General features: G+C 42.1%; 1 protein-coding gene across 2 annotated transcripts in view; it reads right to left on the minus strand.

The window, feature by feature from the left end:
- LOC112253028 (cGMP-dependent protein kinase 1) overlaps nt 1-25,649 on the minus strand; it is a 143,618-nt gene that overhangs the window by 16,353 nt on the left and 101,616 nt on the right. For both annotated transcript variants that reach the window (XM_024424888.2, XM_024424887.2), the window contains exons 4-8: nt 24,493-24,598; nt 17,481-17,544; nt 14,444-14,521; nt 13,627-13,721; nt 1,690-1,755 (exon numbers count right to left, since the gene is read on the minus strand). In XM_024424888.2, the coding sequence (XP_024280656.1) occupies nt 1,690-1,755; nt 13,627-13,721; nt 14,444-14,521; nt 17,481-17,544; nt 24,493-24,598 (409 nt within the window). The remainder of the gene's footprint in view (nt 1-1,689; nt 1,756-13,626; nt 13,722-14,443; nt 14,522-17,480; nt 17,545-24,492; nt 24,599-25,649) is intronic.

Raw genomic sequence — 25,649 nt, forward strand, 5'->3', positions numbered from 1 at the left:
TGTAGACCTCCACAAGTCTGGTTCATCCTTGGGAGCAATTTCCAGACGCCTTAAGGTACAACGTTCATATGTACAATAGTATGCAAGTATAACCCCCATGGGACCATGCAGCCGACATACCGCTCAGGAAAGGACCTTGTGAAGACGCTGGATTAAACAGGTACAAAAGTATCTATATCCACAGTAAAACAAGTCCTATATCGAAATAACCTGAAAGGCTGCTCAGCAAGGAAGAAGCCACTGCTCCAAAACTGCCATAAAAATCCAGACTACGGTTTGCAACTGCACATGGGGACAGAGATTGTACTTTTTTAGAGAAATGTGCTCTGGTCTGATGAAACAAAAATATAACTGTTTGGCCATAATGACCATTGTTACATTTGGAGGAAAAAGGGGGAGGCTTGCAGGCCGAAGAACCCCATTCCAACCGTGAAGCATGGGGGTGGCAACATCATGTTGTGGGGGTGCTTTGCTGCAGGAGGGACTGGTGCACTTCACAAAATGTATGGCATCATGAGGTAGGAAAATTATGTGGATATATTGAAGCAACATCTCAAGACATCAGTCAGGAAGTTAAAGCTTGGTCACAAATTGGTCTTCCAAATGGACAATGACCCCAAGAATACTTCCAAAGTTGTGGCAAAATGGCTCAAGGACAACAAATTCAAGGTATTGGAGTGGCCATCACAAAGCCCTGACCTCAATCCTATAGAATATTTGTGGGCAGAACTGAAAAAGTGTGTGAAAGCAAGGAGGCCTACAAACCTGACTCAGTTACACCAGCTCTGTCAGGAGGAATGGGCCAACATTTATGCAACTTATTGTGGGAAGCTTGTGGAAGGCTACCCGAAACATTTGACACAAGTTAAACAATTTAATTTAAAGGCAATGCTACCAAATACTAATTAAGTGTATGTACACTTCTGACCCACTTGGAATGTGATGAAAGAAATAAAAGCTGAAAAAAACAATTCTCTCTACTATTATTCTGACATTTCACATTCTTAAAATAAAGTGGTGATCCTAACTGACCTAAGACAGGGAATTTTTATTAGGATTAAATGTCATGAATTGTGAAAAACTGAGTTTAAATGTATTTGGCTAATGTGTATGTAAACTTCTGACTTCAACTGTATCTCTGCTGGAGTTTCCCTCTCACCATTATCCCCTAATTCTCATTATCGCTCTCTTTCCCTCCCTCTCTCTTCCCTCCAGAAAGACAGAAAGCAGGCTGCCTGCCACCGCTAACCTCTCTCTCATCCTGGCCCCAAACCCAACCCATTCTTGTTGACGCATATGGTAAGCTGGCTATGTGAGGTGAGAGAGCATTAGCGGTCTGTGTGACAGAGTGACAGACCATAATAATCATCTCATTCAGATGACTCACTCACTAAGGGTTGCCCATGAGAGGCCTGCTCCATAACAGGGGCTAACTTGATACCACCCAACCCTGCTCTTACATTACAGCTAACTGATATACTGATGTTAGCAGTGACAGAATGAGTGTCCTGTATGGCTCAGTTGGTAGAGCATGATGCTTGCAACATCAGGGTTATGGGTTCAATTCCCAGGGCCATTTGTACAAAAAAAGTTGCTTTGGATAAAAGCTTATGTTATATAAGATTCTAGACCAAATGATTAAAACCATTTCAGAATACAAGAGAAGGTAATGAGGTTTTGAACACTCACTCTCTGTCGATGACCAGACATGTAACGGCCTCTGCAGCGATGACGTTTGCTGTCCTGATGTCCTCCCTGCAACAGAACACACATACGGTCATTAGTAACACATATTACACAGAATACAGCAGCACCTTTTTTTAATGAAATATTAACGACCAGGTATGTGTTTAAAATGACATGGAAAAATAGTTATTACACAATAAAAACAATGTGTTCTACATTTTGATAAATCATTCCAATACTGCTTTTGATACGTTAGGAAACACAGACTTGCCATGGAAAAATGTCATCATAGGATTATCAAGCTTTGTGTTGACAAATACATGGACATTAGTGACAGTAAACAGTACCAAAAGTAAAACCAGCTTGACTCTGTATTGTTAGTGACATCATCAATATCCTCTTCTTCCGAGGACTCGTCTCCCCAGTCGCTCTCAGAGTCTGAGTTGTCCCAGGACTCCATGGCCCCTCCAGTCTAACTAGCACGACCAGTCCACACACACACACACACACACACACACACACACACACACACACACACACACACACTACCGTATCACTGAGAACACTCAAATCTACACTTACAGCTGGGAAGGCGAGTCCATGCAAGCTGTCTACACACACTTTAACAGATCTCAGGGTCAAGTGAAGACCACTCTAAGACACACTGAAACCTAACACTTAATGCGGCAGCTGGAGGAGTCCATACAGTATTCCACTTCATCCAAATTCATAACAGGAAAACTCTGTTGGCAAAAGATGAGCATACACTAAATACTATACTAAATACTGTACTAAATACAGTACTGAACAAGTACGGGATCAAGCTTTACTCCCGGTCGGTGAGAAAGTGTATCAGCATTAGAGCTGTTGACATGTGAGTCAAGTCACACTCTCGTGTCTAAGTAGGGGAGGAATGACCCATATGTTGAAGCTGCTACGCAACCTATTTCACATGGACCGAGGTGACAAGCCCTGCTCATGCCATCTAGCCTCCTCATACACCCCCCCTCGCCCCACCACCACTACCCATGTTCCAAACACACACACGCAAACACACACTCCCTATCTCAAAAGGTCACAGCTGCAGGAAACGACAAGGGTTTCACCAGTGGAAAAGAGAGGAGAGGAGGCAACCATTAAGGAGTGTTGTGGTAAAGATGGGCTAAAGAGGAAAGAGAGAGGGTTTCTTCTCACATGGGCATGCACAGGGCATGTGGAGGGAGGGAGGCGGGAGGCTGAATGGGGTATTAATTGAACTAAATCCAGTCCCTGAGTGGGTCACCCTTGTACTTGCCATCAAACACCTGCTGGGTGTGAATTGGGACTATGTGCCAAATGTAGCCTCTCTGCCATTGTCCTACTGATGTCAACAGTGTTTTGGCAGATACACCTGCCTCTCAAGAGGACAGGGTACATTGCTTTTTCCATGTCGGAAGAAAGAAACCCCCAAAACACATACGCATGCACATATTCACACACACACACACACACACACGGACAAAATATATTTAGCTTTCTATCTCAGATAATGAGCAGAGCCCACAAAGAGACTGAGCTGCTAGCTGTTCACTGTTAAAGGGGCAATCTGCAGTTGCTACATCCATTTTTGGACTTAAGTTAATGACGTGATACCATTCATTCTTGAAAGATATCATTTATAAATGCCTCGTGAGCTTAGTTAAACTGTTGAACCCCATCAGAACCCAAAATATAATCCTGTTTAACTCCACTGTTTGTAAACAAAATTAATGTCAACAAACACTGTATAGCCTCAAAACATGGTGACAACTATACTTTTATATCATGGATGATGGTCAGTCCTTGCATCCATAGCTCTGTCTATGAATTTGATATCCAGTTCCATCCCTCAGATTTTTACATAAACAGTGGCAGGGGAGGCTTTGTTATTGTTTCAACTCCGGATTGCCCATTTAAGGGACCTCCAGGGTTTCATATTAGAGGGGGATTTCCATCGCCTACTCTCCTCTTGTTGCTGGGGTAACGTTTTTGTTGATATTGACAATACTATTTCTGCTGTCTGTTAACCTCTGCAAACAATTGATTTACTCTGATCACTGCACACCTTCACAATTGCTTGTAAACACACACACAGAGACACAGAGAGACAGAGAGAGAGAGAGAGAGAGAGAGAGAGAGAGAGAGAGAGAGAGAGCGAGAGAGAGAGAGGGAAGCCAAATGTAGCCTCTCTGCCATTGTGCTTCATTGTGCTGTTGTCAACAGTGTTTTGGCAGATATACCTGCCTCTCAAGAGAACAGGGTACATTGCTTTTTCCATGTTGGAACAAAGAAACCCCCAACACACACGTACGTTCGCACGCACACACACATAGATGCACCGGAGGGGATGGCTGCCGTTTTACTGTCTCCTAACCAACTTTGTTATTTTGTTTGTTTTTTCGCATTGTTTGTAACTCATTTTGGACGTAATGTTGCTGCTACTGTCTCTTATGACCGAAAAAAGCTTCTGAACATCAGAACAGCGATTTCTCACCTCAAACTGGACAAAGATTTTTCTTTAATGAGTCCAATGCGAAGGACTTACTCCCCCCTGAGACCAGGCCCTCATCCCCATCATTTGTGTGAAGAAAAGACAGGGGACGGAGGCCTGGGTGCCTTGTGAGAATTCGTTGGCGAGTGAGTAAACCATCACCACCCTTGGTATTATTGGCCAAAGTCATTGGAAAACAGACTGGATGATCTACATTTAAGAATATCCTACCAACGGGATATTAAAAACTGTAATAACTGGAATAATATGTTTCACAGAGACTTGGCTGAACAGCGACACAGACTATATAGAGCTGACTGGCTGCTCTGTTTTTCGGCAAGACAAAGCAGTAAGACGAGGGGCGGGGGTGTGTGTCTATTTGTCAATAACTGCTGGTGTGCGATGTCTAATATTAAAGAAGTCTCGTGGTATTGCTCGTCTGAAGTAGAAAACCTCATGATAAGCTGTAGCCCACACTATCTACCAAGAGAGTTCACATCTATATTATTCGTAGCCGTCTATTTACCGCCACAAACCGACGCTGGGACTAAGACCGCACTCAACAAGCTATATAAGGCCATAAGCAAACAAGAAAATGCTCATCCAGAAGCAGAGCTCCTAGTGGCCGGGGACTTTAATGCAGGAAAACTTAAATTTGTTTGACCTCATTTCTACCAGTATGTCACATGTGCAACCTTTTCTCCACAAACAGAGACACATACAATGCTCTCCCTTGCCCTCCATTTGACAAATCTGATAATGATCCTATCCTCCTGATTCCTGCTTACAAGCAAAAACTAAAGCAAGAAGTACCAGTGACTCGCTCAATACAGAAGTGGTCAGATGACACAGATGCTACGCTACAAGACTGTTTTGCTAGCACAGACTGGAATATGTTTGAGGATTCATCCAATGGCATTGAGGAGTATACCACCTCAGTCACCTGCTTCATCACTAAGTGCATCAACGACGTCGTCCCAACAGTGAGCGTACGTACATATCCCAATCAGAAGCCATGGATTACAGGCAACATCCGCACCCAGCTAAAGGCTAGAGCTTCTGTTTTCAAGGAGCGAGACACAACAAACAGACAAAGTGTCAATACAAAGATTGAATCCTACTATACCGGCTCTGATGCTCGTCGGATGTGGCAGGGCTTGAAAACTATTACGGATTACAAAGGGAAAACCAGCCAACAACCAGGACAACACCTCTCTCTCAATGTGAGCAAGACAAAGGAGCTGATAGTGAGCTATAGGAAAAGGAGGGCCGAACAGGCCCCCATTCTCATCGAAGGGACTGAATTGGAGAGGGTCGAGAGTTTCAAGTTCCTTGGTGTCCACATCACCAACAAAGTATCAAGGTCCAAACACACCAAGACAGTTGTGAAGAGGGCACAACAACACCTTTCCCCCCTCAGGAGACTGAAAAGATTTGGCATGGGTCCCCAGATCCTCAAAAAGTTCTACAACTGCAACATTGAGAGCATCCTGACCGGTTGCATTACCGCCTGATATGGCAACTGCTCAGCATCTGACCGGAAGGCGCTAGAGGGTAGTGCGTACCGCACAGTACATCATTGGAGCCAAGATTCCTGACATCCAGGACCAATATAAACTCAGAAAAAAAGAAACGTCCCTTTTTTATGACCCTGTCTTGCAAAGATAATTATAAAAATCCAAATAACTTCACAGATCTTCATTGTAAAGGGTTTAAACACTGTTTCCCATGCTTAACCATAAACAATTAATGGACATGCACCTGTGGAATGGTTGTTAAGACACTAACAGCTTACAGAGGTAGGCAATTAAGGTCACAGTTACAAAACCTTAGGACACTAAAGAGGACTTTCTACTGACTCTGAAAGACACCAAAAGAAAGAGGCCCAGGGTCCCTGCTCATCTGTGTGAATGTGCCGTAGGCATGCTGCAAGGAGGCATGAGGACTGCAGATGTGGCCAGGGCAATAAATTGCAATGTCTGTACTGTGAGAAGCCTAAGACAGCGCTACAGGGAGATAGAACAGAGAGCTGATCGTCCTCGCATTAGCAGACCACATGTAACAACACCTGCACAGGATCGGTACATCCAAACATCACACCTGCGGGACAGGTACAGGATGGCAACAACAACTACCCGAGTTACACCAGGAACGCACAATCCCTCCATCAGTGCTCAGACTGTCCGCAATAGGCTGAGAGAGGCAGGACTGAGGGCTTGTAGGCCTGTTGTAAGGTAGGTCCTCACCAGACATCACCGGTAACAATGTTGCCTATGGGCACAAACCCACCGCCAGGACAGGACAGGCAAAAAGTGTTCTTCACTGACGAGTCGCAGTTTATATATATATATATATATATATATATTTTACCTTTATTTATCTAGGCAGGTCAGTTAAGAACAAATTCTTATTTTCAATGATGGCCTAGAAACCGTGGATTAACTGCCTTGTTCAGGGGCAGAACGACAGATTTTTTACCTTGTCAGCTCAGGGATTCAATCTTCCAATCTTTCGGTTAGCACTCTAATCACTAGGCTACCTGCCACCCCAGGAAATAAATATTGTCTCACCAGGGGTGATAGTCAGATTCGCGTTTAGGAATGAGCGTTACTCCGAGGCCTGTACTCTGGAGCAGGATCGATTTGGAGGTGGAGGGTCCGTCAAGATCTGGGGCGGTGTGTCATAGCATCATCGGACTGAGCTTGTTGTCATTGCATGCAATCTCAACGCTGTGCGTTATAGGGAAGACATCCTCCTCCCTCATTTGGTACAATTCCTGCAGGCTCATCCTGACATGACCCTCCAGCATAACAATGCCACCAGCCATACTGCTCATTCTGTGCATGATTTCCTACGATACAGGAATGTCAGTGTTCTGCCATTGCCAGCGAAGAGCCCGGATCTCAATCCCATTGAGCACATCTGGGACCTGTTGGATCAGAGGGTGAGGGCTAGGGCCATTCCCCCCAGAAATGTCCGGGAACTTTGCAGGTGCCTTGGTGGAAGAGTGGGGTAACATCTCACAGCAAGAACTGGCAAATCTGGTGCAGTCCATGAGGAGGAGATGCACTGCAGTACTTAATGCAGCTGGTGGCCACACCAGATACTGACTGTTACTTTTGATGTTGACCCCCTCTTTGTTCAGGGACACCTTATTCCATTTCTGTTAGTCACATGTCTGTGGAACTTGTTCAGCTTATGTCTCAGTTGTTGAATCTTGTTTGCTGAAAATAAAGGCAGTTGACAGTGAGAGGACATTTCTTTTTTTTCTGAGTTTACTTGGCAGTGTCAGAGAAAGGCCCCAAAAAATTGTCAATGACTGCAGTCGCCCAAGTCATTGACTGTTCTCTCTGCTACCGCATGGCAAGCGGTATCAGAGCGCCAAGTCTAGGACCGAAACACTCTTCTACCCCCAAGAAAAAAAGACTGCTGAACAACTACACTATTCAAATGGCCACCCGGACTATTTACATTGAACACCTCCCAACCCCCTCACCCGGCTGCTACTAGCGGTTTATTATCTATGCATAGTCACTTTACAAATTACCTTGAGTAACCTGTACCCCGGCACATTGACTCAGTACCGGTACCCCCTTTATATAGCCTCGTTATTGTTATGTACATTTCTTGTGTTACCTTGTTAATGATTCCATTTTTAAAAAACTTTAATTAATTTAATAAATATTTTATTAACTCTATTTCTTGAACTGCATTGTTGGTTAAGGCTTATAAGTAAGCATTTCATGATAAGATTATATTCGGCGCATGCGACAAATTTGATTTGATTCACCCAAAATCTATTTTGCTTTCTATCTCAGATAATGAGCAGAGTCCTTTCCTCTAAATGGCACATACACACAGAGACTGAGCTGCTAGCTGCGCTAATTTGCCTCATAAAAGGTGTACAGTTTTTGTATTATTTACACACCATGGTGATTTCCTTTCATTAAGACACCAACCACCCAATACAGCCGGTGTGTAGGATAGATAGATTCACTGTTAAAGGGGCAATCTGCAGTTGCTACATCCATTTTTGGACTTAAGTTAATGACGTGATACCCAATGATTCTTGAAGGATATCATTTATAAATGTCTTGTGAGCTGATCGTCCTCGCAGTAGCAGACCACATGTAACAACACCTGCACAGGATCGGTACATCCAAACACCACACCTGCGGGACAGGTACAGGATGGCAACAACAACTACCCGAGTTACACCAGGAACGCACAATCCCTCCATCAGTGCTCAGACTGTCCGCAATAGGCTGAGAGAGGCTGGACTGAGGGCTTGTAGGCCTGTTGTAAGGTAGGTCCTGTTGTAAGGTTGGTGGGGTACGGCAATTCAATTGCCGTACCCCACCAAAACCCAAAATATAAGCTTGTTTTACTCCACTGTTTGTAAACTAAGTAAATGTAAACAAACACTGGATAGCCTCAAAACATGGTTACAACTATACTTTTATATCATGGATGATGGTCAGTCCTTGAATCCATAGCTCTTTCTATGAATTTGATATCCAGCACCATCCCTCAGCTTTTTACAGAAACAGTGGCGGGGGTGGCTTTGTTATTGTTTAAACTCCAGATTGCACTTTTAAGAAATAGAGGGGGGTCTCCATCACATGCTCTCCTCTTCTCCTTTGGTTGACGGGGTAATGCTTTTGGCTGTCATATTGTTGATATTGACAATAGTAGTTGGAAACTATTTCTGCTGTCTGTTAAACTTTGCAAACAATTGATTTACTCTGATCACCACACACCTTCACAATTGCTTGTAAACACAGAGAGAGAGGGTTTGAATTAAACTGGTAATTGGATGGTGATCTGGTGTCCCAAAGGAGGGGTTATGAAAATACAGGCTGAGGTGGGACCTGAGACCAGCACCAATCATATTGTTTCCCCTCTCTGTCAACGATGTCACACTCTTTAAATAAGCTCTCATCCTCTACTGACCGTCCTATCAACCCACACACATGAACGCACACGCACAACCCACACACTCCCCCGAAGCACAGCACACATCGTCTGCACTGTTGATGGATCTACACCTCAAATGGGAGCTCATACAAGAATGTGACATCAGATACTATGCTGCCCTATTGGGGACAACAACTATGTTTTGAGGTACCTCTGTTCCAAGAACTGCCGACAAGATTTATGTACATGATAGACTATAACCTAAAAGGAGAGTGGAACAATTTCTGTTGCACGTAAACATGCAGACGAGTGAAAACACGTGCGCAGGCAGACACACACACACTCCAGTATCATTGCTAAGAGAACAGAATGTGATTTGCAAATATTGTAACAAAAGATCAGAGTCAGAATCTTGAGATGTAGCGTGTCCTTCATCACACACATATTGAGTTTCATAAGCATTGACACACACCGTTAACCTCTGATTAAAAACCTAGCTTGAAGCCCCCTGGTCAAACACATTCATTGAATTTCAATTTGGGAGGCATGCTTGACCATCAAAGCAAACGTTGTGCGGGCCGCTTTTCTCAAGATGCCCCAGAGACAAAGAATTGTTGGTAAATGGTTACAATAATAAGTGGGCACTGCGTCCTTCAGAGGATACGTACAGATGACCTTCTTAGATGTCCATAGGGAGAATACAAGAGATAGGGAAAATAAACATGATTTTGAAGAAGGTTTTCCCTGTATCTTAAGAGTGATTTACAGCAAACAGACTTTCTAAACTCCATAAAATATTATTCTGAAAGTGTCGCTATGACATATTATTTTAAACAGAAATGTGTACCGATTCCTCTTCTGGGAAAGCTATGAATCCTATTATAATCAAATGGGTCAGTCCAATCTACGGTATCATTAGCATGATCATCAGAAGAGCTGGATTAATATGACTCCAAAACTCTCATTTCACAAAGGAATGTTTCACTCATTACTTTGAAATGTGGGACACTTTCTTTCTTATATATCTGTTTCACATATCGTCTTCCAATGGCAGCAGAGCGGCAGTAGCCCTGTCCCATATGTCCCACATACATTTTAATGATGTCATCTTACAACTCTTATGTTCATTAGCTTCAGATAAGGAATAGACCATAATGTACTCAATTTGCTACACTGCATTTGCCATATAATTACCACCTTATGTATGCTGTATTAATATCAGACAAGGATCTTATATAACTGTTTGTGTGAGAAATATGACACGCAACTGATGATCTAGACTGAAATATATCTCTCACTCCAAACGGGTAGAGATTTCTCAGTGAATTATTGCTTCCACAGTAATTGGTTGTCTGCATTACTTCTAATCAATACATCAATATGCATTGTAACTGTTTTGCTTCACACAGGTAAATAGAGCTCAATGGGGATTGTTCCTCATTCAGTCACCACAAGATGGTGCTAGCTACATCCCATATTTTTTTTACTCACGTGCAGTTTGTGAGTGTGTGTGTGTGTCTGTGTGTGTGTGTGTGTGGGGGGGGTCCTCTTTTGATATTATCAAACCCATCCAAGGCTGAAACGCACTGGAGACTAACCGGGTGATTCTCATGAAACCCGTTTTAAACATGTCTGTAGCAAATTGAGTTTCAAAACCATGATCCATCTGCAAAAATGAACTACCATTCTGAGGACTAAGATGTGTGTTATTTTAAATACATTTTACACTTTTGTCTGAATTTTGTATATTTTCACCCCAAATTCTCATTACTGAAATGCGATTATGTTCTCGGGTCATTTCATACAATTTTAGTTATTTTAATATAACACAAAATATGTTGTTGTAGTTTGTCCATAAATCATAAAAAATGGTATACTAGTTGATAATATTTATTATGTACGAACAGTGTCTGTGGACATCTCATTACATAACCCTTTTTCAAGTTCCTGTAAAAATTCCAATCAGTTTATTTTACAAAGTTTTATTCATCCATGATGCATCATCTAGAGGAGTAGTAGAGGTTAAGTTAAGGAAACTAGGCGTATGTCGCGTGTCACTACTTCACAGGAGAGCTGTTTGAACATAAACTTTTTTAAATGCGTTTTTTATCGGAAATGCCTTCTCGAACATATGAACTTTCATGTGCCTTTATAACAAACTTGTATGCCATCTGCAAATACGAATAAAATTGATAAATTATGAGCCTAGTTGGTTTAGCCACAGAAAAAGTTAGCAACCTTCCCGCTAGCCATGATTGGCTGAGATAATAAGTGGGCTGGACATGCAGAGAGATGAGTTTGGATTGGTCTGCCATATAGCATACTTCTGTCTATTTGAGCTGGTCAGTATGTCTAGGTAATCCTCTCTAATGCAGGCCTTTAAAAAAAGTATTGCGTAGTAAAACTGCATAAGCCTAATGTCAAGGTAAAGTGTAGTGTTAGCTAGCTAAAGTTAGCTGACTGGCTCACTAGCTAACGTTATGTGTATGCTCTCCACTTCGTGGGGACCAAGTTTTTAAATCAGTGGAATTCAAGGATGTTAGCTAAGGAGAAGGAGAAAACACCCCTCCCCGGATTAAATCTTCAAACTACGGGCAACCATGGCATCCGACAGAAGACGCGTCCATCCATGATATATATGGGTAAGATAGCCTAGCTAGCTACATATTCCCACGTTACACGTTTCTAATTTTGACAGAAAGTGGTTTCATTTCAAGTTAAAGTGTACTGTTAGCTAGCCAACGTTAGCTGGCTCGCTAGCTAATGTTATGTGTATGATCTTATTATTCATATCTCAGAGCCATTTGCTTGACTAGTTATAGCCTAATGTTAGTTAACTAACATTGAACCTGGATGGTTAGCTACCTGCAGATTCATTCAGGGTAGTAAAGTCATGAGTTGGCATTATGATTCATTGTTTACTTAGCTAGCTACATGTCTAAACAAAATACTCTCGTCTGAGTGTGCCAGAGCGCAGAATAACTGATGAATTTACGAACGCTGAACACCCGTTGAATATGGCCGGTGTCAGTAAACGTTGGCAAAAAAGCATAATTAAATTGTTGCCACAAGCACAGTTAGTCACCAACGATCTGGATAACATGAAAACAGCCTAACCAGCTCTGTTAGAGTGAATAAAATGGTCAGAGTGGGGTGTTCTCTCATTTGTGTCTGGAAGTAGCTAGCAAGCTAGCCAATGTTACCCAGTTAGCTTGGGTGCTTGACTGCCGTTGTGAGGTTGAAATGTTCGGATCAACCCTACTCATCGGCCAGAGCGTCCAGTGTGTGCTCTGAACGGTCCGCGAGTGAAACGCTCTGAATATACAAGCGGTCAATCTGAGAGCACTCTGACCAACGCTCTGCATAACAAAACAGCCTAACCAGCTCTGCTAGGGCAAGTGATGTTCAGTGAGCTGTTCTCTCATTTCTCATGTCTGGAAGTAGCTAGCACGTTAGCTTGGGTGCTTGACTGCTGTTGTTTGTACAGAATGTTCGGATCAACCCTTAAAGAGACGGGTGGGGCTAAAGCTTAAGGGGGTGTGAACGATGCTGAATGGGTGTAGACAAAGAAGAGCTCTCCAGTACCAGTACGAAAACATTAAAAGTCAATTTTCTAAAAAGTGAGTTTACAAGTTTATCAACTTTCAAAGCAAAATTAATATCCCATTATTCCTGTAGCGTATGATATACATTTTTGAGTCTCTACTTTTATCCAATATAAAAAACACAATTTCAAATAAGACCGACTTGAGCCAGTCGGTCACATATGCCTTCAGAATGAGGTTCTTATTCTCAAACACCCCTTTTACCCCACTTGGCCTTCTCATTACTGAAACAGCTAAAAAGCTCAAATTATGGAAAAAGTCTGGTTTAATTTGATATGTTTTATAATTTCATTTGACATATTTGTCTTTTCAGTGTACGTTTAACTCAGGCCTTTCATTAGAGGAGCAATGTTAAAAAATATATTAGAAATTGATTTGGGTATTCCTTTGTTGTACTGTTGCGGTAATGAGAATTTTGTGGAAATTGTGGTAAAATGCATAATGTGGTCAAAAAAACATAATAATCATTATGAAATACAAGGTAATAAGGAATGAAAAGAAGGCTACGTCCGACATTGGAGTCCTTTGTACAAGTACGGTCTTACCCAATACATTTGCGGACAATGATAATGCTGCATTGGATTTATACAAGCACTTGCCAGGTTCTCAAGGTACTTCACAATGTGTCAGGGGGGAGATCACTCAGGCAATGTGATGCATGTGGTTTATTGGGTGTATGCACATAACAGATATTCTAGTCACAATTCTGATTTATCCATTGCCACAGAGCACCTGCCTGGAAGGACGAAGAGGAAAAGAGAATGAAAGGGAGAGAGAGGGAGAGCAAGATGGGCAGGTAGAGAGAAAAAGAAAGAGAAATGGAGGAAAGACAAAGAGAGAGAGAGAGAGAGTGGGGGCAGGGCAAAGAGTGGGAGATAGAAGTGTGAGTAGAGGGCTTATCAGTCTTACCCATGCAGGGCCTTCTCTCCGAACCAGTCTCCTTTCCCCATGCTGCGGAGGTAGACAGGATCCCCGCTGGGCTTGTCTTCCCTGGTCACATTCACCTGGACAAAGGGTGGGGTGCCACTTTAAATCCATAAGGGGGGAGTGAGCAGTTATACATTCTGAGAGAAGGGACCTATGGGACCATGAGCTGCACTGTAAGTACCTAAAACCCTTCTGTAATGGACATTTCTGTAACTGTATGGTTGACTAATCACTACATTATTCAACATCAAAGTGAGGTTAATGCAGAGCAGGGGTGATGGACATATCTGTGCATGCTAAATCTTTGTACATCTTTGATGGACATCTTGGTGCTATGGTCTGTGAGGAACCACTAACCAGGTCATTAGCTAGCTGACAACTGAGCGATGGAGGTCCAGCAGAAATGGCCAAAGTGAAGATATAGAAGGTCGTTTGACTTAATTAAGGCTTCTATCTTCATTCATTAAGGTTCTATTGCAGTATGACATCACATCCACCAGAAATACATAGCTAAATCTGAGGGAAATAGTGATAATTCAACTTTTAATATGATCTGGGAAGACAAAAAGGGAAAGAAAGACCCAGGATAAGAAACACAAAGAGAGAGCGAGAGAGAGTGAGAGAGAGAGAGAGAGAGAGAGAGGTTTGTTCCACTAGTTGAGACAGATGGATACTGTACATCTTGATAATTTGAATGGGGTAAATCGTTGACCTTATTTGGCTCCCTGGCTGGGACAGAAGGTAACATGTCTGGCTGAGAACCCTATATCAATAATGTTGATGATGATGAGGGTCTCACCATTCCCTTGCTGACAATGAAGAAGGTGTCTCCTGTGGCTCCCTGTCTGACGATGTACTCTCCATCCTCATAGTGTGTCTGGAACCAAAGAGGAGAAGATAAGTGAGAAGGATGAGTCACCCAGGCACCTCTGTCTAATACCCACTTCACCCCAGGGTGAGACACCTTGAACACGTTGCATTGGTGAAAAGGTTTTCCCTCAGTATTGTATCTTAGTTGGGGTGCAGAGTCCCCTGAAGCAACAATCCTTTGAAAGCACACACATATTTACACACATATAAGCACATAGGCACAGCCGCATGTGTATGTGCACGCACGCACACGCACACATGCACGCTCCATATTCTTCACACTCTCATTTCCTGTGTTTTCTCTTGATTTGAAAGCCTCTCATTGAACCTCATACACACAGGTAGGTGTGTTAACCTGTAAAGACAGGATTATGTGTAAACACACTGCCATTTATCCAGGCAAAGATGGTTGAATGTGGTATGTGAGAGTGAGTATCTGGCCTTTGTAAGACAAAGCTGTGACATTTAACCTGTAGAGAGCTCAGCCAATCAATACACTGTGACCAATGTGCCACACCAGACCAACTAAACACACTGCCCATGGAAACAGATGCTGACCTTTGTAAATTATGTCATCCAATCTCAAAACATAGAGGTTACATTGTCTTCTTGTTTTTCAGTATAGCAGTCAAATCCTGGGTGGTGTTCTAGCGATCTGCCCAAATATACACGTACCTGTTAGCAATTGCTGGGCAATTCAAGGACATTCAGAGACTTGTCCCAAACCCACTCCTGCATTGTCTTGGCTGTGTGCTTAGGGTTGTTGTCCTGTTGGAAGGTGAACCTTCGTCCCAGTCTGAGGTCCTGAGCGCTCTGGAGCAGGTTTTCATCAAGGATCTCTCAGTGCTTTGCTCCATTCATCTTTCCCTCAATCCTGACTAGTCTACCAGTCCCTGCCGCTGAAAAACATCCCCACAGCATGATGATGCCACCACCATGCTTCACCGTAGGGATGGTGCCAGGTTTTCTCCGGGACGCTTGGCATTCAGGCCAGAGAGTTCAATCTTGGTTTCATCAGACAAGAGAATCTTGTTTCTCAAGGTCAGACTCTTTAGGTATATTTTTGCCAACACCAAGTGGGCTGTCATGTGCCTTTTAATGAGGAGTGTCTGGCCACTCTACCATAAAGACCTGATTGGTGGAGTGCTGCAGAGATGATTGTCCTTCTGGAAGGTTCTCCCATCTCCACAGAGGAATTAGAACTCTGTCAGAGTGACCATCACCTCCCTGATTAAGGCCCTTCTCCCTTGATTAATCCGTTTGTCCGGGCGGCCAGCCCTAGGAATACTTTTGGTGGTGCCAAACTTCTTCCATACAAGAATGATGGAGGTCACAGTGTTCTTGGGGACCTTCAATGCTGCAGACATTTTTTAGTACCCTTCGCCAGATCTGTGCCTTGACAAAATCCTGTCTCGGAGCTCTACGGACAATTCCTTTGACCTCATGGCTAGATTCTTGCTCTAACATGCACTGTCAACTGTGAGACCTGATATAGACAGGTGTATGCCTTTACAAATCATGTCCAATCAAGTTGTAAAAACATCTCAAGGATGCACCTGAGCTCAATTTCAAGTTTCATAGCAAAGGGTCTGAATACTTAAGTAAATATTATTTTATACATTTGCAAACATCTATAAAAACCTGTTTTCACTTTGTCATTATGGGGTATTTCCACAAAATGTAGAAAAAGGGAAGAGGTCTGAATACTTTCCGAATGCACTGTATGTCTCAGTCTATCTCAGACAAATCAATAAGACAGCACTTGATTGACATTAGAATAAACAGTACTTTGGTGAATACAACATAGTATTGAATGACACAGAGGGGCTCTCAGAAACATAATGTTAACATGTTATTTTAGTTTGTGTTTGGCAGTCAGTGTATGTCCCAAGCATTAGTCAGATGGTCTGTTCTTTTTTAAATGCATTGATTCATTTTACCACTGCAGTCACAAAGGTTCTCATTTTCTACGAAATGGCAAGCGTTATACACACATTGAATAACATGCAAAAACAATATTATAGCTTTAAAATGAACTTTAATAATTGTGTGTCATTCATTCTCTTGAAAGAGAGGTAAATATTTATGTTGAAAGAAACTAAACGGAATAGGAAAAACCTTAAGTTGTAGAGAGTGCATAGATTTTCATAGTTTAGCATAATTGATAGATTTTTCTGTCCTTGTGAAGTGAACACTTTATGGCCAAAATTGGGACCACTTCCTGGTCATTATCTGAACACACACACACACACACACACACACACACACACACACACACACACACACACACACACACACACACACACACACACACACACACACACACACACACACACACACACACACACACACACACACACACACACACACACACACACACAGAGAGAAATGCAAATGCTACAGGCTTCTAAAAGCCTGCAGGACAAACTAAATGTAAAAAGCAGTTTGCAGCCAAAGTGAAACTGGAGAACATATCAAAGGAAAAAGGATAACAAATAGTTTAAATGGAGCTCAGACGTGTAGTGCTAAAAAAAATCATTGCTATTGCAATGTCAAAAGAAAAACATATAACCTTTAACAAAACCACCAGAAGTCTGAAATAATTCAGAGAGGAAACCGAAACAAAAAAGGTAAACCAGAGAACAGGTACAATATATACATTCCTCTGGGCAAAAGTGGTGATCTGACCATGTTTGACTGGTGAGATTCCTCCAAGAATTTTAATTAGTCCTTCAAGAATTTCAATTATATTTCAATTGTATGTGTTGTCACATCACATACAAGTTCATCATCACCATACCCAGTTGCTCAGAACTCTCAAACCTCCTCTGCCTTCAGCATAGCAAGAACATCCTCAACCCGTAGGCATCCATTATCCATTCACGCAATGCTCTTTGGTTTCCATAGAAATGTGTATCCTTGGCGAACACATTTGTGTACATAATGGCTTTCAAATGAGGACCTACCTCCTCAAGGACATCAGCCAGCTTGCTTAGTATCTCCTCCGGAAGTTCATGGAACGTTGGAACACTGCAGGAAGAAAAGAGGAAGGAAGTCAAGGAAGAATAGGGATCCACAATGCTACAGGGCTTTGATGCTAATAGACATATACAATGAGTATACAAAACATGACATAGACTGACCAGGTTAATCCAGGTGAAAGCTATGATCCCATACTGATGTCACCAGTTAAACCCATTCAATCACTGTAGATGAAGGGTAGGAGACAGATTAAATAAGGATTTTTAAGCCTTGAGACACAGAATGTGTACAGTATGTGTGCCATTCAGAGGGTGAATGGGCAAGACAAAAGATTTAAATGCCTTTGAATGGGCTATGGTAGTAGGTGCTAGGCGCACCGGGTTTGAGTGTCATGAATTGCAACAGTGCTGGGTTTTTCACGCTCAACAGTTTCCAGTGTGTATCTAGAATGGTCCACCACCCAAAGGACATCCAGCCAATTTGACAAAACTGTGGGAAGAATTGGAGTCAACAAGGGCCAGCATCCCTGTGGAACACTTTCGACACCTTGTAGAATCCATGCCCTGATGAAATGAGGCTGTTCTGAGGGCAAAAGTGGGTGCAACTCAATATTAGGAAGGTGTTGCTAATGTTTTGTACACTCAGTATAAGGTCATGTAATATCGGCAGCTACACAGTCAATAGGTTAGCCTGAATAGAGTTTCTGTTATTATGCTCGCTCAGTTTTCTTAACGTTGGTGAAAGTATAATCCAGAAATGAACCTATATAAATACACTACACATTTACTATGTGTGGTATTCTGTATGTGTACACACACACACACACACACACACACACTCTGAGGTTGAAGAGGCTTGATGTTTGTTCTGTGCGTTTCCTTGCAGTCCTCTGAATCCTAAATCCCATCTGCTCGTTATCGACATGGACTAAAGAAAACTGGCCAATGTTTATCAGAGGGGAGAGAAAAACAGCACCCAGGCATTGGAACAAAGGCTTTTATCTCTCTATATCATCTCTCTGTTTCTCCATCTCCAAGTCCCTCTCGTTTTCCATGCTTTATTAAAGTAATCTGAACCATCTCGCCCCAGCACTGACTCCTGGTGCTGACTTTCCTCCATGGACCCTGGCCAGAAAATGGCTTGTCAGATAGTTCCTTACAATGGGAAACATATGTGACTTTAGGCCCCGAGCCGTGAAACAATTCCGGCAAACAAAAAGCCTCTGTTATGGAAAGTTATGCATCTAACGACTTAATTGGGTTGTAATAAAATGGTAAATTTGATCATCATGTTGTTAGGTTCAAAACTGTTAATGTGGAATAGGATGGTGTTTACAAGTGTCTTTGTGTGTGTGTGAGGGTTTGCATGCACGTGGCTTAGACTCCAGTCTTCTAAAATGGGACTGTGAACCGTCTGAACTCGAGTGCCACAGTCCCGCTGATTTTCATTCCCCTTGGCCCTTAATTGATCAATTCAGGTAATTGATTTGCTGGAAAATGGGTTAGCCAGGTGTTATCAATCTCTAATTGAATGGCAACGATAAAAAAAAAAAGGTTGGGGTCAATTCAGGAAGTAAACTGAAATGCCACCTATTTTCAACAATTTCTCCATAAACTGAAAAGGAGAAGCTAATTATTTAAAATATATATATATTTTTGAATTTAAAATTCAAATCACTTCCTGAATTGACTGACTTCAATTCTAATCCTAATTGTGTCGCTGAGTTGCTGCTACAAATGTACATTGTCCCAGGGGCATTGGCAGTCATAATTTAAGTAACCTAATTTAACTCCACTGAATGCCTCTGTCAATCCTACGCTGTAATCATGTGCCTAAGAACCTATACTGTTAGCACTGAGGCGGTATGCCCTAGTAGGAAGTCAGTTTGGGGCCAACTCACCCTGCACTGCATCACCTCAAACATAAATATCACTGTCATGTCTACCTCCGATAAGCCTCCCAGTAAATTCTAATCAAATCAAACGTTATTTGTCACATGAGCTGAATACAACAAGTGCACACCTTACAGTGAAATGCTTACTTACAAGCCCTTAACTAACAGTACAGTTCAAGAAGAGTTAAGAAAATGTTTACCCAATAAACTAAAGTAAAAAATAATAAAAAGAAACACAATAACACAACAATAACAAGGCTATATACACGGGGTACCGGTACAGAGTCAGTGTGCGGAGGCACAGGTTAGAGGTCATTTGTACATGTAGGTAGGGGTGAAGTGACTATGCATAGATAATAAACAGTGAGTAGCAGTATTGTACAAAACAAATGGGGGGTCAATGTAATAGTCAGGTGGCCATTTGATCAATTTGTCAGCAGTCTTATGCACTCCGGTACCGCTTGCCGTGCAGTAGCAGAGAAAACAGTCTATGACTTGGGTGACTGGAGACTCTAACAATTTTACGGGCTTTCCTCTGACACCGCCTATTATATAGGTCCTGGATGGCAAGAAGCTTGGCCCCAGTGATGTACTGGGCCGTACACACTACAAAGCAATGACCTTAATATTGATTTAGTTTCATCAAGCTGCCCACTCAAGAAAAAGCTTCAAAATCTAACCAGTGCCTGCAACCTGGTTCAGGTTATCAGTCAACCTAACAGGGTATTTACAATGAAACAATCCGTGTATTGATCACATCTTTACTAATGCTGCAGAAATCTACTCTAAAGTAGTATCCAAATCCATTGGATGTAGTGATCATAATATAGTAGCCATATCTAGGAAAACCAAAGTTCCAACAGCTGGTCAGAATATAGTGTATAAGAGGTCATATGAGTAATTTTGTAGTGATTCCTATTTTGAAGACGTAAAGAATATTTGCTGGTCTGTGGTATGTAATGAGGAGAAACCAGTCACTGCACTTGACACATTTATGAAAGTCTTTATTCCAGTTACGAATATACATGCACCCATTAAGAAAATGACTGTAAAAACTGTTAAATCCCAGTGGATTGATAATGAATTTTAACATTTTATGGGCGACAGGGATGGGACAAAAGGAATGGAAAATAAGTCTGGCTGCACAGCTCATTGCCAAATGTACTGTAAATTGAGAAATCATGTGACTAAACTGATCAAGAAGAAATACTATACTATACTATGAAACAAAGATAAATCATATATAGAATGATAGTAAAGCTTTGGAGCACCTTAAATGACATTGTGGCAAAAATGGTCAACTTGGCTCCATCATTCATCACAAAACCCACTGATATTGAACCTACACACCCATGCATAACTGACCAAATTCTGAAAGACAATAATTGTAATTTTGAATTCTGTAACGTAAGTGTGGAAGAGGGAAAAAAAAAAAATTCTCGTTCAAACAGCCAACCAAATCAGCCTGTTACCAGCCCATAGTAAACTTGTTTCAAAATAATTGTTTGACCAGACACAATGCTATTTAAACAAATTAACAACAGATTTTCAGCAGAATTAAAGGGAAGGGCATTCAACATGTACGCACTTACACAAATGACTGATGATTGGCTGAGAGAAATTGATAATGAAAATATTATGGGAGCTGTTTTGCTTGACTTCAGTGCAACTTTTGACATTATCAATCATAATCTGCTGCTGGAAAAACGTATGTGTTATGGCTTTACATCCCCTGCTATGTTGTGGATCGAGAGTTACCTGTCTAACAGAACACAGAGGGTGTTCTTTAATTGAAGCCTCTCCAACATAATCCAGGTAGAGTCAGGCATTCCCCAGGGCGGCTTTCTAGGCCCCTTACTTTTTTCAAACTTTACTAATGACCTACCACCGGCTCCGAGTAAAGCCTGTGCGTCTATGTCTGCTGATGTCTCAACTCTATACACGTCATCTACCACAGCAAGTGAAAAAACTGCAACACTTAACAAAGAGCTGCAGTCAGTTTCATAATTGGTGGCAAGAAATAAGTTAGATCTAAATATTTCAAAAACTAAAAGCATTGTATTTGGGACAAATCATTGACCAAACCCTAAATCTCAATCTTGTAATGAAAATTTTGAAAAATGAGCAGGTTGAGGAGACTAAACTGTTGGAGTAATTCTGGATTGTAAACTAATGGGGAGAGGCCTGTCCATAATAAAGCGCTGTTCTTCCTTCTTAACAATGCTATCAACAAGGCAGGTCCTACAGGCCCTAGTTTAGTCGTACCTGGACTACTGTCCAGTCATGTGGTCAGGTGCCACAAACAGGGACTTAGGAAAATTGGCCCAGAACTGGGCAGCACAGCTGACCCTTAAATGTACACAGAGAGCTAACATTAATAATATGGATGTCAATCTCTCCAGGCTCAAAGTATAGGAGAGAAGGACTTGTATTTGTGAGAAGTATTGACATGTTGAATGCACAGAGCTGTCTGTTTAAACTACTAGCACACAGCTCAGACACCCATGCATACCCCACAAGACATGCTACCAGAAATCTCTTAAAGGTCCCCAAGTCCAGAAAAGACTATGAGCGCACAGTACAACATAGAGCCATGACTACATGGAACAATATTCCACATCAACTAACTCATGCAAGCAGTAAAATCAGATAAAAAACTGATAAAAATAGACCTTATGGAACAGTAGGGACTATGAAGAGGTACACACACAGACACACGCCTACACACACATGATAACATACACAATATACACACATGTACACATAGATTTTTTTGTTGTAGATAAGTGGTAGAGGAATGGCCTGAGTGCACACACTTAATGGGAAATCTGTTGTGAAATGTAAAGTAATGTTTTTAATTGTATATAACTGCTTTCTGGACCCCAGGAAGAGTAGCTGCTGCTTGGCAAAAAGAGGGAAAGATTGTGAAAGACAGAACAGGGGGACAATCAGAGGGACAGACAACAGAACAGACAGAGAAAGCAGTACATTTCCAATGCACCTCATATATCCTGCTTGATGCAAATGACACGCTCCTCTCCCTCCATCTTTTGATGAGGACATATTTTGTCCCACGCTGTATGTCCGTGCAACAAAATTCTGCCTTTAATATGATAATAGGCTTCCCTGTCTTCAGCCCGTCTCCTCTGCCAAACCCTATGCTAATGCCGACGTCAGATAGAGAGAAGAAAGAGAGCAGGAAGAAGGGATAATAATTTTTCCGGTAGAGTGGGTACTTCCAGATGCGTAACAAACTTGAAGGAGACATTGGGCTCTATTTTAACAAACCAAATGCAACGGAAAATCTTAGCACTGGTGGTAGGGCTATGAGTCCTGGGCTGTGTCGGACATATTGTTGCTATTTTTTTTTTATTGTGTGAATTGTGGCTTGGTTTTGATTAATTTACATTCTTTGGGTTTTTGATGAATTAAGAGGTATCATGAGTCAAACCCTTTATGAAAGGATTGACTAACTGTCGAATGCATTGGTCATGACCAAAACACAGCCTTCATTGAGAGGAGGGGAAGCTATGCTTGGTTTTTAATCAAATTAAACGAAATGTGAACAAATATTTGTTTTTATGTTTCTAAATAAAAAAGAAAATGAATCTTGTTCCATGTTGTTACGTTCCCCAGTTTCTGTGTTGTAGTTGGTGTATTTGCATGTGTGTATTTCAGTAAATGGCTTCCTGAAATCCCTCAAGCAGCTGATTGGTCGACTCCATGGCTAATTGGAGAGCTGACCCCGCCCCCTCGTCAAGATGCAGCTGTCTCCAATTACCCATTCCTTCTGAAGCTATATAAAAGCCAGTGTTCTGTTCAGATGAGAGATCATTGCTGGAAGATCATTGCTGGAGAGATTGATTGTGATATAGAGAATTCAGTTGCTGAGAGTGGTGTTGGTCGTTTTTCAGGGAGCTGAGGGTTATATAGTGTTGGTTGTTTCTCAGAAAGCAATTTGGTGTCTACTATGTTAGTTGTTGGTGCTGAGGGAGCTGATTGGTTATGTCTGTTATGTCTGTTATGTGTCAATAGGACGCACTGTTTTGATTATTGAAATTGTTTGTGTTATTCTGTTTCATTTGTTCCCATGGGGGGGAAGGGGAAGGCACCTAGGGAGTGCTTAGGCAAGAGTAGTATATTCACTGTCTAGGCACACTAGGTAAGACCTGGGCGGACCACCCCCTGTATTTTGGTTAGCGCACCAGGTGGTGCTAAGTTAGATAAGTAGTGGGTAGGCAGGTAAGATGGGAGAGGGGGCTTTGAGATTTACTTTCTTTGCTTTGCCTCTGTCCAGCCCCTTTTCCCCATATTACCGTGTGAAGGAATAAATTCCTAGTAAGGGGTAAAATCTGCCTTTTGTCATCCTTACTCGCACCTACAGTCCACACCTCTTTCGCTTCACAGAGAGTTGAGTTGTAGCAGGGTGTTGCGTTCCCACTTCAGAGGCGTGCGTAACACATGTGCATGTGGTTGTCATGGCTGGACAGGCTGCACTTCCACTGTCAGAATCCATACCATAACCAACCAAGTTACTGCTAACACCAGCTTTTGGTTGGTTTTAAATATCCCCACCAGTGCTGCCTGAAATTGTCACTTTGGTATATGTTTTTATAAGGACACACCTCAGATACTGCCACCCCTCCTACCTCAGCGCAAGAGACTCATATAAGACAGACAGGTCAATTAACAAACCTGGCACTAGGGTTTGAAAACAGAAGGGCACCGGCTCTAACAGGTCGAAATTGCAAACAAGCGTGTGTTTGACAATTGCACCGGTTAACTGTCATTATGTAACTGGATACAAATGGGGAAATGTGACTTCAATGTTAAATCACTTCAATATCGCCAACCCTAGGTCGTATGAGTCTGGTATATTGATAAATAATTAAATGTTATAATGTAATCAAATCCAATGTTTTTCATCACATGCACTAAATACAACTGGTGTAGACTTTACATTGAAATGCTTGCTTACAAACCTTTCCCAATGATGCAGAGTTTTAAAATAATATCAAATAGTAACTAACAAAACAGGAATAAAATAAAATACATAAGAATGTAGCTATATACAGGGAATTTATAGTATTTCTGTTCCTCACCTTTTTAAAAAGTCCATGTATTCGGTGTGTTTGATCAGGCCCGTCCTCATCATAATAGTCTGAAAGCATTGTCGGTCGATGGCCCATAACTTCACATTGGTGAGAGCTGGAGAGGGAGAAGATGGAGAAGAAAGGAGTGATCAGAATAGTCAGGAAGAAACATGGATACCAGGTCATGTTCACAATATAATGAGATATCATCATTAACCAGGTGTCTACTTGGACAACATGAGTGCACTTTTGAGAGAGATGAGGAGAGAAAGAACTTAAACCGGCCCAGGCTATCCCATAAGAACCCACCGCCGAAAGGCTATTAGAATGACTTCCATCACTGATGAATGGATTCATTTGGCTGACCATGTCTGTGCATGTTCATCTGTTTGTTGCTTTGCCTGTTTGTTCTGATCCTGACCTGTCTACTTGGATGTCTGTGTCACTGTAACACTGACTCCTCCTCTTCTAATCAGAACACACACAAACACCAATTAATTGACAAACAGACACTTAAGGGTAGGCAAGATAACACACACACATCCACCCACATACTTCCAAGGAGCAACAGTTAAGCCCACTGTTTTCTGTGTGATCAAACACTGCCAGACCACAGGAGAGATTCTCTCATTAGATGGTCAGGCTCTTTTTAGTCCCAGTTAGATCAGTTTTCTTCACAGGCTGAAACTGTCTGCAGACCTTGTACCAACTAATGAGGAAGGAGACTGTGCATCCTTCTTTTTTATTTTTTGAATTTTACCCCCTTTTCTCATCCAATTTCATGGTATCCAATTGTTAGTAGTTACTATCTTGTCTCATCGCTACAACTCCCGTACAGGCTCGGGAGAGACGAAGGTTGAAAGACCTGCGTCCTCCGATACACAACCCAACCAAGCCGCACTGCTTCCTAACACAGCGCGCATCCAACCCAGGAGCCAGCCGCACCAATGTGTCGGAGGAAACACCGTGCACCTGGCGACCTGGTTAGTGTGCACTGCGCCCGGCCCGCCACAGGAGTCGCTAGTGCGCGATGAGACAAGGATATCCCTGCCGGCCAAACCCTCCCTAACCTGGACGACGCTAGGCCAATTGTGCGTCGCCCCACGGACTGCGATGCAGTGCCCTAGACCACTGCGCCACCTGGGAGGCCCACAATGCATCCTTCT

The sequence above is a fragment of the Oncorhynchus tshawytscha genome, linkage group LG06 (genome assembly GCF_018296145.1).
Source record: "Oncorhynchus tshawytscha isolate Ot180627B linkage group LG06, Otsh_v2.0, whole genome shotgun sequence".
NCBI classification, from domain to species: domain Eukaryota; kingdom Metazoa; phylum Chordata; class Actinopteri; order Salmoniformes; family Salmonidae; genus Oncorhynchus; species Oncorhynchus tshawytscha.